Below are 14365 nucleotides of genomic sequence, written 5' to 3'. Positions count from 1 at the left end.
CTTACAGCTTCAGGATGCCCTGAAGGTGGCCTGTGCCCATGCAGAAATCAGGATGGAACAGTCACTGGTCCTTAAAAGACCTGTTTACATAAGGCCTGCATCTCTGTCACTGATCCCACGGCTTCTGATGGTTTCATGCTGACTGTAGTCAGGGGATATTTAATTTAAGGGGGGAGGAGAATTACAACTTCAGAGGAAAAGGCAGATGACCCAGCACTGAAGTGCTGACCACTAACAAATGGACATCGCCACAGCTGGAAATCATACCTGTAGTAACTGGAGAAAGGGAGAGCCACTTTCACCTCAAAGGTTCTGGATGAGAACTCAGAAGTCACCCCAAACTGGATCAACCCAATGCTTCATGCAATCAGAACCATATCTAGTCCACGAGGACAACTTCCAGAGAAGTTTATGAACATGTCTGCTAATTGTCTTCCTTGATGTCAGATCAGCAAGCCCCATGGATCTACCTCTCTCCACCATCACTCCAATACTTGGATTAAAAGTATGAGCCACCTTGCCCGTTTTTGTTTTATTTTTCAAATACAGATTGAGGGTTTTGAATTTAGGTCCTTTTCAAGGCAATCACTTTATCCAGGAAAGCAGAATGATGGATATTGAATTCAATGCTTATGGGGTGTAAACAATACTTAAAATAATCACATACTATGGACATATGCTCTCTGCTTGGTGACTGCTTTAGAAAACACAATATCTGCCCATTTCAGGAGATAACTTTAAAATGAATTCATCTTTCCAAAGATGAATTTTGTAATTTGTTAGGAAGCAACCAGTGATTAACGTAACACACATCCTAATCTAGCCCATTCCATCCTAGATGTTGTTCTCTTGAGGATCCTGTCAAGTTCATGAACAGAAATGTTACAAATTTCTTTTAAAACTTTTGCCAATTATCTTGAAACTTAACTATTTTTTTAACTGATGGCCATCTATTAATGATAAAATTTTATAGTGTTCTCTTGTTTCTATGCACTTAAATAAAGAGGATCTTATTTTATCTCCTAACATCTTATGTAATAGGAAGAGTCTGGTGTCAAGTGTCCATCTGGCAAGCACGAGAACACACACAATAGAATGGGTACCTGGTTCTAAGGGCTACACAGCTGAACAATGAAGGTACCAATGAAGGTGATCTTCCAGCTCATTCAGAACATTGGGCAATAGTTCCTAGATCAATGAAGGTGATCTCCCAGCTCATTCAGTACATCGGGCAATAGATCCTAGATTATTGTGCTCAAGCAAATTTTAAAAGCATAACGGAGAGGGTCAGAGCAAAGGTTCTGCAGTTATGAGCACTGGCTGCTCTTCCAGAGAACATGGATTCATTTCCTAGCACAGTGTGGTAGCTCACAACCACCTGCAACTCTGGTTCCAGGGAATTCAGTGCCCTCTCCTGGCTTTCAGAGACACCAGCATGCACTCAGTGCACAGACATACAGGCAGGGAAAACATCAAACACATAAAACAATGAAAAATATTTCAGAACGCCCCAAAGAGGGTTGCCACATTTAGCATCTTTCAAGTAAAGGAATACATCAAACTTCTACCTCCTAGATGGCATCATTACACTGTCTTTGTTTGCTCAACTTCATAGAGCAGAACTATAATTTTAGATAAAATGTCATTCTTAAATTTAGCTTCTTAAATAAAATATGATTTGTGGGAAGCCATTATATTCTACTTATGATCTCATTTTTTAAAACCCAGCTCCAGGCTACAGCAGTTCTTGGAAAGCACTCCCAGGTGCGATTTTAACAGTCAAACAGTTTGACATTTTCCCTGCATGCATGTCTGTGCACTGAGTGCAGCTGGTGTATCTGAAAGCCAGGAGAGGGCACTGAATTCCCTGGAACAGAGTTGAAGATGGCTGTAGCACATGGGTGCTAGGAAATGAGTCCATGTCTCTGGAAGCCCTGGTGTTCATAACAAGCACATTTGTCTTTGTCCAGGTCTTCTTGCATCTCATCACTTTGGAACCCAGTGCTAAGTTTTAGGGAGGGCTGTAGCTCAGTGGTAGAGTATCTGCCTGTCGATCATCACAGCTTGAGCTGCTAAGAGTGTTTGTCTAGGATGCACAATGCTTTGGTTTCAATCTCAAGTACCAGATAAACCAGGTTTGGTGAGATGCACCTAGAACCACAACCCTTAAGAAGTGGAGGCAGGAAGGGCTGTAAGTTCAAGGCTATTTTTAGCTGTATAGTGAGTTTTAGGCCAGTCTAAGCTATATGAGACCCTTTTTATTAAAAAAATAAATTGCTTTATTCCTTCGCAAGTGCTGCTCTTCTACTGCCCATAGTGAAATGATGACTACTAAGAACTTACATATGGTCAGGGCACAGAGCTATTGGCATTACCACAGTGAGGCTGGCAGGGACTAGGGAAACACGCCAGTGGTACCTATTGCAGTGCACTGTAAAGACCAGAAGTTACTTCTCCTTCCCACTGCACTTTCAAACTTACCCAAATAAACGAACTAGGGAGTTGATGCTTGTCCAAACACAGGTTGGGGTGCATATGTCCCAATTTTTATTTATGTTTTTCCTCCCAGACTTAATTCTATTGTATTCCCCAAGTTCCCAAGCTTTATGTGGATATACTCATGTAATTTTAAAGCCTACGATACTTCATGTACATCAAAAGAAGTAACTATCAACTCCATACTGTCTTGCAAACATGATCAATGCACGCCTTCTATGAGCCACCCTCTTTGATGACCTTTTGGCTTTGGGAAAGAGCCACATGGACAGTAATGTGAGAAGATGAAAAATCCACAGAGGGCCCAGTCATCCAAGACCATCTGCATGCTTAAGCCCAAGCGCAATCCATAGAGGCTCATCAATGGCTGCTTGGCAAGGAAGGCCCTTCTCTAATGAATGTAAAGTCCAATAGAGACAGTGCCACAGTTCCCAAGAATAGCACACCCTCTTCTATTCCTTTAACATATACAAATTTTCACAAACAAAAATGTTTCCCATGATTCTGTATCACCAAACGGCCACACAATAATCTATGCATTTATATATATTATAGCACATCAAATACTCTAAAGTAATGCATGTTACTAAGTCAAGAATTTTCAGATGTGCAATTTACTTCTATTTTATTGGAGAATGAACAGGTTTGGGGAAATGATATAATTCATTCAGAGTCATAAAAACAGAAGTAAAAATTGGAACGTGGCTCCTTCCACTCTTCATATTCCCCCCAAGAGTCTGCTCTGAGGGTGAGCCTCAAACCAAGGGAGCCATCAGGGCAGAGAGTCAGCTGACAGTAACCCGAGGGAAGCAGTAGCCCAGACTGTTAAAAATTGGGAAGTGGATGGTTTCCTTCTGCTTCCTCATCATTAATAAACAAAAACCTCCCTACCAAAAAAAGCCCAGGACCAGATGGTTTCAATGCGGAATTCTAACCAGAACTTCCAAGAAGACCTAATACCTATACTCCTTAAAGTATTTCACAATATAGAAACAGAAGAGTCATTGCCAAATTCCTTTTATGAAGCTACAGTTACTCTGATACCAAAACCGCACAAAGACTCAACCAAGAAAGAGAATTATAGGCCAATCTCACTCATGAACATCGACGCAAAAATCCTCAACAAAATACTGGCAAACCGAATCCAAGAACACATTAGAAAAATTATCCATTATGATCAAGTAGGCTTCACGCCAGAGATGCAGGGCTGGTTCAACATACGAAAATCTATCAATGTAATCCATCATATAAATAAACTGAAAGAAAAAAACCATATGATCATTTCATTAGATGCTGAAAAAGCATTTGACAAAATTCAACATCCCTTTATGATAAAAGTATTGGAGAGATTAGGGATACAAGGGTCATACCTAAATATAATAAAAGCTATATACAGCAAGCCGACAGCTAACATCAAATTAAATGGAGAGAAACTCAAAGCCATCCCACTAAACTCAGGAACACGACAAGGCTGTCCACTCTCGCCATACCTCTTCAATATAGTGCTTGAAGTTCTAGCAATAGCAATAAGACAACATAAGGGGATCAAGGGGATTCGAATTGGAAAGGAAGAAGTTAAACTTTCGTTATTTGCAGATGATATGATAGTGTACATAAGCGACCCCCAAAACTCCACCAGAGAACTTTTACAGCTGATAAACACCTTTAGTAATGTGGCAGGATACAAGATCAACTCCAAAAAATCAGTCGCCCTCCTATACACAAAGGATACAGAAGCAGAGAGAAATCAGAGAAGCTTCACCTTTCACGATAGCCACAAACAGCACAAAATATCTTGGGGTAACTCTAACCAAGGAAGTGAAAGATCTATTTGACAAGAACTTTAAGGCATTGAAGAAAGAAATTGAGGAGGATACCAGAAAATGGAAGGACCTCCCTTGCTCTTGGATTGGGAGGATCAACATAGTAAAAATGGCAATTCTACCAAAGGCAATTTATAGATTCAATGCAATCCCCATCAAGGTCCCATCAAAATTCTTCACAGATCTTGAGAGGACAATAATCAACTTTATATGGAAAAACAAAAAACCCAGGATAGCCAAAACAATCCTATACAATAAAGGATCTTCTGGAGGCATTACCATCCCTGACTTCAAGCTCTATTACAGAGCTACAGTGATGAAAACAGTGTGGTACTGGCATAAAAACAGAGAAGTCGACCAATAAACATACAATCTCCTTATTTGGTTCTTTAGAATGCAGCACATAAACCAATTGAGGACAGCCACAAAGCCAGAGCAAGCACACTGGCCATTCATAAAAGAGATACTTAGAATACTTTCTTTATATGGACTCTTCAAAAAATTGGTATTTTGGTAATGCTAAATTAATTTTTTCAGGAAAATTCTGTTAATCACATATTTTTGTTGTTTAGAGGGTATGCAAGAACAGTTCAAACTATACAAAATACATTATTGATAATTTATAGATTAGAAAACAAAAAGTGTGGCTAAAATAATAAGAAACTAGTAAATACCAAGGTATTAATAATGCTTGCTGTTTAAAAAACACTCCCTATTCACACAAAAAAGACCTTCTATTTTGAATAGACTAGCCTTAGAAAAATTAGGACGGTTTTCTTTGAAATATGACTACTGTCAATTCAAACCAAAATTTGAACAGTATAAATCAATGGTAATAAGATCAGCATGAATATTAGCTTTGTTGTTCTTTAGATATTTTTCACACCTTGTTAGAGGGTCTTTTTGTGGCTTTTATAAAACAGAGTCACTGAAGAAAGCCACTTCCCACACAGAGTACAACAAGCAAGCAGGTATCATTAGTCTTTGTTCCTAGTTCCTATCATTTAGACTGATTAAAATGTTAATTCTTACATGTGTGACTAAAACCCACGTTGCAAACAAGCGAGGCTACGCAGTGTACTCGCCATCCTTGCGGGTGGGTAAACTGACAACGTGTAACTGCACATTAAGACAAATGTAGAATTTAGACAAAGTATCCCGTCTGCTTTCAGATGTAGACTTTCAAACCTCAGGAAGGTTTTTGGTAGATGTCATGCCTTTTAACTTGAAAAAAGATAAGCGCAAATAAGCTCCCAATTGTCTCCCCAATATGTAAACCACATCTCGGGCTGCTGTCTCTGCTGCTCCTTTGAAGTCTCGCTGAAATGTCATGTGTTGTGAAGACCGCTGTGCATAAGCAAGACAATTTGCTCACTTTCAGAATTCTTACCGGTCTCCACTGCTATCTGGTATCCAGCCTCTAGTCTCCGCGATGACCTTTCCAGCCTCTCCGTGTTATCCAGCAGATGTGCCCTCTGAAAGGAAGGGGGAGTCAGATGGATGGCTACAAGGTTCTTTTTTGCCTTTTTAAAAAATAATGCCTTTGTATGTCCTAACATGGGGTGTTGCGGGGGCTGGTATCCACAATCCATTATAGTTAAATTTTAGCAGACAGTTCAGAGGACAGACAACAATGGATAGGCCATCCACTTATTTGTTTTTGTTTTTAAAGGAGCCCCTTGTTGCGAGTGGTCACAGCAAATCTTCCTCCACACCACTGAGAAGCGCATGAAGAGCAGAGCCAACTGGATCTTTCCTGTTTTAACACAGATGAGACACAGTGCTGTGATTCCTATTTGTGTTTAGTTTTATAAAACGCAATCATTTCCAGCGCTCACTGGTCCTTTGATTTCTGCAAATCATAATTTTTTAAACAACAACTTTTTTATTTTTAAGAGAATGTCTCTTAGTTTGGAAATGTAGACGCTGACACACAGAACAAGGGTGCTACTGGGACAGAATGCTAACCAGCTCTTCCAGCTCAAAAGGGGACCACACGACAACACCAAAAACCAGGAAACACACGGGATCTGTGCGTTATCCCCAAACATATGACACTAAGTTGAAGTCGACTGCTAACACACAGTGCTTTGGACTGTGCACTAAAACCACAATCTACTCTATGGAATAAAATTATATACAACTTTTTCATATTACATCTTATGAGCAAATTAGAGAACTCCAATATTTTAAACTTTCCTTTCTACATTGAGACCTTATGTTTCTGATCCCACAGCAAATATGTTCATGTTACCAAAATAGATTCACAGACTAGACATGTCTATGAATGAATTGGTATATGCATGTGGTATACATGTACATATGTTTAGATACCTAGAAATGTATGATTATGTGTGCCTGCATATTTGGTTGTGGGCAGCGTTTATACACACACGCACACACACACACACACACACATATATATATACACACATCTATGTATGTATATATATATTTGTATAAATTAGTTTCTCTTGCCCTATAATCAATTTTGGTGTCTGGTCAAAGAAAAAGAAAAACATACAACCATAACTATATAACTTTGTGTTGTTGACAGATGTCACTTAAAATTGAAGCAATGCTTTCTGATAATAATAAAAAAGGAGGTGCCACATGCATTATCTGAGTGGCTGTCGAGTGAAATGATCTACCTTGCTCTAATGAGCCCCCATGGATCTTGGAGATGCAAGCTGTATTGACATGCACACTTAAGCTAATACACCTAGACCAGTGCCTGCAAGCTCTAGCAGCCAGGGATGCTGACAGAATAGCTCGCTTCCATCTTCAAAGAAAGGAAGTGATTAGTATGTTATCATTACCATTCAAAACGTGATTTCCTTATTCCCTCCCGGCATAGGTGACACATCTGAGATGCGGCCAGACGTTAGAGGCAGCTAAAGCCACATCAAAGCTTTCCTTGAAAATTTTTTTGGGGGAAGGGTTGGGGGGAAGAATCATTAAAACAATGCTTTTAGAACAGACAGACAGGACCTGATGTGAAGGTCAGGAGGCGGCAAGAGCAGTCTATAATAATTAATAGAGTTGTCTGATGCACAGTGCAGAAATTAAGAGAAATGCTGCCCCTCCTTTTGGAAAAAAATAAACGAAATAAATAAAATGGAGGAAGGGAGAAAAGAGCTTCTTATTTCACAAAAAGCAAAATTGTTGAAGGCTGCAACTGAGAAAAGAAGAGCACAGGTGTTCTCTGTGTTTGGCACAGCTATTTCTAAATAAAACTTCCTATTACTAAAGCGTGCCAAAAATGTGTCTTTAATTCTGATTCTCCTCATATACAGATTCTGGCAGTAAAAACTGCTTTTCCCTCCTCTGCATACTGTTTTATACCCAAACAAAGGACTTCAAACTGGTGATCCTCTAAAGAAATATCAATCTGATCTGAGAAGCAAGAGTAACTTTGAATTTTAGTCCAGAGGAAGACAATTTGGGGCTTATTTTCATATTGTATAAAATCCTAAATTCAAAGGAGACATTTAGCTTAATAGAGATAAAGAAATCACAGACTATACTGGAGTTGGCTCTTCCTCAATGCTTATATATGATGGATGAACAAAAGCTAAACACGTGTGAAATAAAGTGTTTAAACGTGGGACAGTTGGGGAGGCTCCAGAGCTACATGGGAAGCAGAAGGTCCAAATGAACATTAAACACTGCACAGGCGGAAGTGATGGAAGTGATGGCTTCTTTTGGAGAGTTTCTCCCCATGCCACCAGAGAAAATCTCCACCCAAGAGGATGATCAGTTTATGGGCAGCTTCCCAGCAGGGCTTCCCTTCATTTTTTGAAACTTCTTCACTGAAGTCAAACTAAAGCCAAATTCTTTTAACAGCTGCACCATTTACATCACCCCTCAGCTGTGCACTGCCCCAGTCATGCAAATGAAAGGAGACACAGAACAGCGGCACAGAGACTGTCATGCGCCCCACACTCCATCCCAGACTCATGCTCTCATCCTCTCCTTGGACCTTTGCAGAGCAGGTGAGGGAAGCTGTGCAGGAGCCTTCAGAAGGAGCTCAGTTTGTGTGAGGCGCTGTGAAAGGGGAAATACTGGGGACGCAGGATTCCAACAGCTCGGTGTACACAGCCAACGCCAGATCAGCTCCCTCTCCGCTAAGACCCTGCCTCCCAGCAGACCCTGAGAAGAGCATCACGAAGAAGGACGGGCACTCTGTGCTCCCAAACACAACAAAACACCGTGTTTTGGAACAGATAGGTGCTCTTCTTCTTAGAAGAGATACAAGTGAAAATTGGGGTAACATTCACTGCATAAGCACAAGCAACCCCTGACTGGGAGAAGAGCTCCTCTGAGCAATCTCCATTTAAGCTCAGCATCACCTAATCCATAAGTGTTTGTGCTGCACAGACAACACTATTTCTCAGATTGTCATTCCATCGCCTGGATGATCTCATTCTACTGACAATAATTCCATCACAGAACAGCTTCAGAAACATCAACCATGGTACTAACACACACAACTGTTGACAGAGAAAAACAAAAGAAATTATCAAGCAATAATAAATTACAAAAAAGATGGGGACATAATTTTCAGCTTTCAAAATTAAGAATTCCTCTGATCCTGCACTACAATGTAACAAAAATCTGGCTAAAAATTATACTTGTTTTTGTAAAGCACAGGAATTTTAGCCATCAGATCACTGTCGATTGAGGGACAAGAGCTTTGTGGAGTTTCTTGGCATGTGGTTGGTGTGGGGGGGGGGCGGGGGTGTACGTGCATTCAAATCATTGTTCACTTCATCAACCTTTAAACATTCAGATTCCTCAGCAAAGGGTAAGGATCTCTAAATACACAAAACAGTCCACCTCCCAGGGAAATCATGTTTATGTCATCACTCATTCAGAGAGTAATCAATAGTGTAACTAATTATACTGATTTAGTATATACATACATGCACATACTTCCATGTTGGAAAGGAAAAGGCAAACCCAAAGTGAAGAGGCTATTGGTATACTTTCTCCCTCCGGCTCCCATGCCACTGTCACTTTGGCTAAGCTAGGAGCTCACTCCCGCATTTCAATCAACCACTGCTCACAAGCTTAGGAAACATCTCCAACACCCACAGAACAGCAGCTCACCATCAGAACCACCCAGGAATAGCTGCACTCAGTGTGCTCAACCAAACGACTGTGACTGCTGGGAGCAAGAGGACCATTCTATGACCTTGTGGGAAAACAGAACTCAGCGTTACTAAATAAAAAGTTGAATAGAAGCCTTGGTGGGTTTGGCCTTGGTGGAAGGCAACAGCAGTACCCTGAATCATTTGGCCACAGTGACAGGCACTGCTGTGGAGACTTATGAGACCCCTGAAGAGGCTGGAGCAGCAGGCAGAAAAAGGAGAAGTCCTTTGGGGGCTGTTTCCTACAGAGAGGAAAGTGCTTAACAGTGGAGCAAGATTGCTGCTCTCAGGTGCCCTGGACAAGGGCAAGGGCATTTACAGTGCACAAGTTCCCCGTGGTACCTTATGTGGGACCCTGGAGTCCAGGGGTGGGTGGTGTCTCAGTAAAGTAAACCAGGATCAGAAAAGAAAATAAAGTCATAGTAACTTCACTGAGAAACGAACACAAATAAACAAATCTGAAACACCCACAAACAATGACACTCTGCATAGTTTTAAGATATGCCTCTATTGTCCCTCTCTTTTTTGTTTTTTTGGCTTTAAAATATTAATTTTCTCTTAATGTCAGCAAAGATGAGTGAGGGCCTCGCAACAAGCACGAAGCACAGTTGCTCTGAGGAGATGGTCAGAGAAGATTTCTCAAGTCTTCAGGTCAATAGTTTTGTCAAGGGAACACTTCCCTGGAAAAATGAATACAAGATCCACTTCGGATTTAAAAATAAATTTTATAAGAAAAAGCAGAACTAAGGAGAAAAAAAAGGAACTGGAAAATACTTACCTCTTCACGTAATTTTATCAACTGCAACATGAATGCACCAAAAAAAAAGATAAAAAGGGAAGACACGGCAGAAAGAAGGATCAGCTGTGTGACAGGATACAGAATTAACATTGACAATTCATCTGTTTACATGTTTAGCATTTAGAAATCACAGACAAACACATTAAAGGAGCCTAAGCACAGACTACATGCAGAGGGTTTGAACAAATAAAGATCACTTTCTCACACTGTCACATTAAACAAAGAGACTAGTGTGAATTTCTCTTTTAAAGTACATCTAAGAACCATCATGAAATAAAGGGGAGCGACTTCATAGAAGTCTATATTATAAAAAAGAAAACAAGTTTACCGCGTCTCTCTTCTAAGAATACACCATTAGAGAGGCTGTGTATATACACGATTTCAGGATGTTGCTCTATTTGGAGACTTGACAACTGACTTCAGATTTTACCAACAAATGAAAATGACCAGTAGTTCGTGCTTTGGCTCCGTTAAGTATTTAAAACAACAACAAAGATAACCTACTATTATTTTCTGGGTCAATGCCATACTTGCACCCATTGTAATGACAGGCTGCATTGGGTTAACACTATTTCAGCTGAGAATCAACAAAAGCATGTATAAAGTAGCTATCAGAGGAGTTAATGTCAAGACTTGTGCTTTTTCTTAAATAGTACAGCACTTACAGGGTGTGTTTTTATTTGACTTTTTGTTTCTTTATTTTCTAGTAATCTTAATCTTCCAAACTGGGACATATCAAAACAAGGAACCCTTTTCCTGTGTTTGTACTGAGGTTCGTTTTCAGAAGTCAAATCAAAAGCCACTCTTTTATTTGTTAGTCAATTCTCCCACTGTGGCATTTTAATCCCCTACTTTTCCTCATTTTCCTGACAGTAACAGATGTGGAAAGCCCCTACAAACCAAGAATCTATGAAACCATACACCTGGCCCATTCTTGGTATGTTTGACATCATTCTAAAACACAAACATCACTGCCCTGGTAATACTACCATGGTTTCTACTATGAACGGAATAGGAGCCCGGGCCACAACAGACTGAGTCACATTCTAGATCTGAGCCTTGCATCCGCAGCCATTCAGGACGATAACTGATCATCCTTAAACATCCAAGTGTCTGTAACATCGGTTACCACACTTGACACCCGCGCAGGTCAATGTGCTATGAATGGTTCAGTGTAATTCTAAAAGTACGATGCTTAGTTTACCACGGCCCTGGATTCTCAACACTTAATGCTGGTTTAGTGTCAAATTCAAGGCGGACAGGGATGCATTTCAGCTCATTCTGTTATTTCATTTTTTTCCTGGAAAGTACTTAAAATCTACAAGGAGGAGATTCAAATTGTCATAAACCCTTTATAGAAAGCGTTTAGAATTAATTGTATGGCATCTCAATCTGCACTTAGCAAAATTTTAAATGTCAAACTTTAAAAGTCCTGGTTCACACCAGACAAAAGTTATTGTTTTTAAATACTCATTCCTTTCCCCACAGCCATCCAGGGTAGAATCTCATCTTTCCATGTGGAAAAGCAACAAATCTGTTCTCCAGATGAAGTTAAAACCTAAACTAGAATACCTGGTCTATCACACATCGGGGTCTTTTCTCTTTGCCATTTGAACATCACAGCAGAAAACCCGCAGACACTAAATCTCAGAGACAGGCGATGTGGGAACTGACCGCACAGCTCTTCCCTTCTGGGGCACTATTCTTCAGTTGACTATGATCCTTGAAGGGCCAAAGTTTAAAACCCCTCTCCCTCTCCAGCAATGGAGTCCATTGGGGCATGACACCCTGCCATAAGCAAGGGTGTTTAAAAATGCTGCCCATTTGCCTTTTCAATGGGTTTCGAACAAAACAAAACAAAACAAAAAAATGTTCTATCTTGTTTGTGCTGCATGGCTGCATTCAAACTGCACACCGGATTTGTAGCTAAGCTAAGTAAAGGGACGTTACTAATCTTCATCTTTCTCCCCTTGCCTTTTTTTTTTTTTTTTTTTTTGGTTAGGCTGAGAGTTATGCATAGAAATAAACAAAGATGGTCGCTTTTTGCAAATTAACAATGCTTAGACTCCACTAGAGGTAGTGATTTGGACACTTTTCGAGTTACTGGCTTTATCATAGACGCCATGAAAGTGTGCAAAACCATCATGCTGGCTTATGGTAATCCACATCTCTTTTTTTGAAACAAAGATTTCTCCCCACAACCCCACCCGGAATGCAGAATTTGATACAAGAGGTAATCTGTTCCTTTGTGGGCTGAAAAAAAAATCTGGTTTACGCTGGTTTGAACCAGTGGAATCTCTTGTGGTTAAGCCTTCTGCTGTGACTAAAATCAAAACTGCACTGTGGAGCATGCAAGGGTGGGTGGGTGCGCATGCGTGCACTTCTGTGCATGTGTGAGGCGCATCACGTGACTCCCAGAACTCCCGAATTTTTTTTTAAAGCTGATAACGCCACTGCCGTCTCTGTCCGCATACAGATAACGAATAAATGCTGAACTCTATTAAACGCCCTTTACACATTATCGTGGGTCGAACACACAATTTTCTGAACTTATGATGACAGTCTATTTATTTTGCTAGAAACCCCCAGCACGAAGGAACAGATTTGTGCCTGGTAATGATCTGCTCCGCCGGGGCTATATGAAATGATACCGACCTTCTTCAGATCTTGCGGAATTAAATTGACCGACTTCACCCCCTGGTCTGTAGCTGAAGTTTGACACACTTTACGCACAGCAAGCCCAAATCGGAACTTAAGAGAACGTTGTATTAAAAAATTAAGCAATCATTATCTGTTAAATATTGCTTTACCACAAAAACTTCATATAGTGGGAACTATTCCACCCTTTATACAGTTAAAAAAAAACTTCTTTGTAGGATTTTCTCAGGCACTGGATCAATATAATTTTGCATATGGCAACAGAGAGTCTACTAATGTCCAAACAAGATCTCTGAGCATTTTGTTCTCGCCATTGCCACACCCTACTCTGAAAGTCTATGGCTTTATTCTATAATCTATTTTTTGTTTGAGAATAGCTGTCATGAAAGGAAATCAAGTTAAAAAACTGTTAAGCTTTCCACTCCGGGCAAATGCTGCGGCACTGCACCCAGCAGCTCAACTCTTGAAGAAATGACACTGCACACTGGAGGACAGACACGAAGGTGTGGGACACACTCTTGGGAAGGGACCAGATCCTCAGCACTTCCAGGTGCACAGCAGATTTTGACACCCCCCTCCCACCCTTGGTAAATCCAGGGTGAGGTATATTTAATCAAATGAAACAGATATGACTCAGAAATTGTGCAGGAGTTGACCTGGAATGCAATTAAATGCATAATGTACTGAGGACATTAAAGATACTCTTGAAAAATCCTTAATTGAACAAACAGTGGCATTCCCAATCATGGCCGATGTATAAATACACCCCCAAAGTAAATTACTGCTATTGATAGTCAGCTAGAAGATCGCAGCTATGCGCATCAACAGTCAGCTGTAGACGTCTAACAGGACTGGCCACAAACGCCACAGAGATGGAGCTGATTGCTACTGTGTTCGTGCCTGTCCAAAGCGTCACAAGGAGCCACTGTTTGGAGTTGTGCACAAGGCACTAGGAATGAAGTCAGCACTTTATATGCTTGCAGTCACAGTTACTGGCTGTTATTTTGTTTTTCCCCTTTCAATCACTCTTGATTTTTAGTTGACAGATATATGCTAATTTAAGTGACTATGACTAATTTTGTTTATACCCAAGCTTTATGTGTATATTAAAAGTGTTTCTTAGATATACAACAAAAAGGCCTGAAAGCCAGTGCTTCAACAGTCAGCATGAACATAAACTCCTCTCTGGGCAGAAGAAAGTTTCTTATATAAATCGTGGGTAGTCCTTCCACCCACAACACCCACCTTCTGCTCTGTACAAATGTATATGAAGAGTCCATTAAAACCTTTTCTGCTTTGACTGCTGAGTCAGGGCAACACTGATAGAGAATAAAAGTTATTTTCAAGTGATGTCTGAAGCCAGTGGTTAAGGGCGTGCTCATTTATATTCCTATATTATGACAAAGGCCCTCAACACAGGACTTAATGACTTCATA

General features: G+C 40.3%; 1 protein-coding gene across 4 annotated transcripts in view; it reads right to left on the bottom strand.

Moving 5' to 3' along the window:
* The window catches only part of Vti1a (vesicle transport through interaction with t-SNAREs 1A), a 334479-nt gene that overhangs the window by 251142 nt on the left and 68972 nt on the right, over window positions 1-14365 (bottom strand). For 2 of the 4 annotated variants that reach the window (XM_013348180.2, XM_013348181.2), the window contains exons 5-6: window positions 10251-10271; window positions 5710-5794 (exon numbers count right to left, since the gene is read on the bottom strand). In XM_013348180.2, coding sequence (XP_013203634.1) covers window positions 5710-5794; window positions 10251-10271 — 106 coding nt within the window. The remainder of the gene's footprint in view (window positions 1-5709; window positions 5795-10250; window positions 10272-14365) is intronic. The other 2 variants (XM_005352486.3, XM_005352487.2) reach the window with 1 other exon arrangement.

Source organism: Microtus ochrogaster, chromosome 8 (genome assembly GCF_000317375.1).
Source record: "Microtus ochrogaster isolate Prairie Vole_2 chromosome 8, MicOch1.0, whole genome shotgun sequence".
Taxonomy (NCBI): Eukaryota; Metazoa; Chordata; class Mammalia; order Rodentia; family Cricetidae; genus Microtus; species Microtus ochrogaster.
This window is presented reverse-complemented; position numbering and strand designations above follow the sequence as displayed.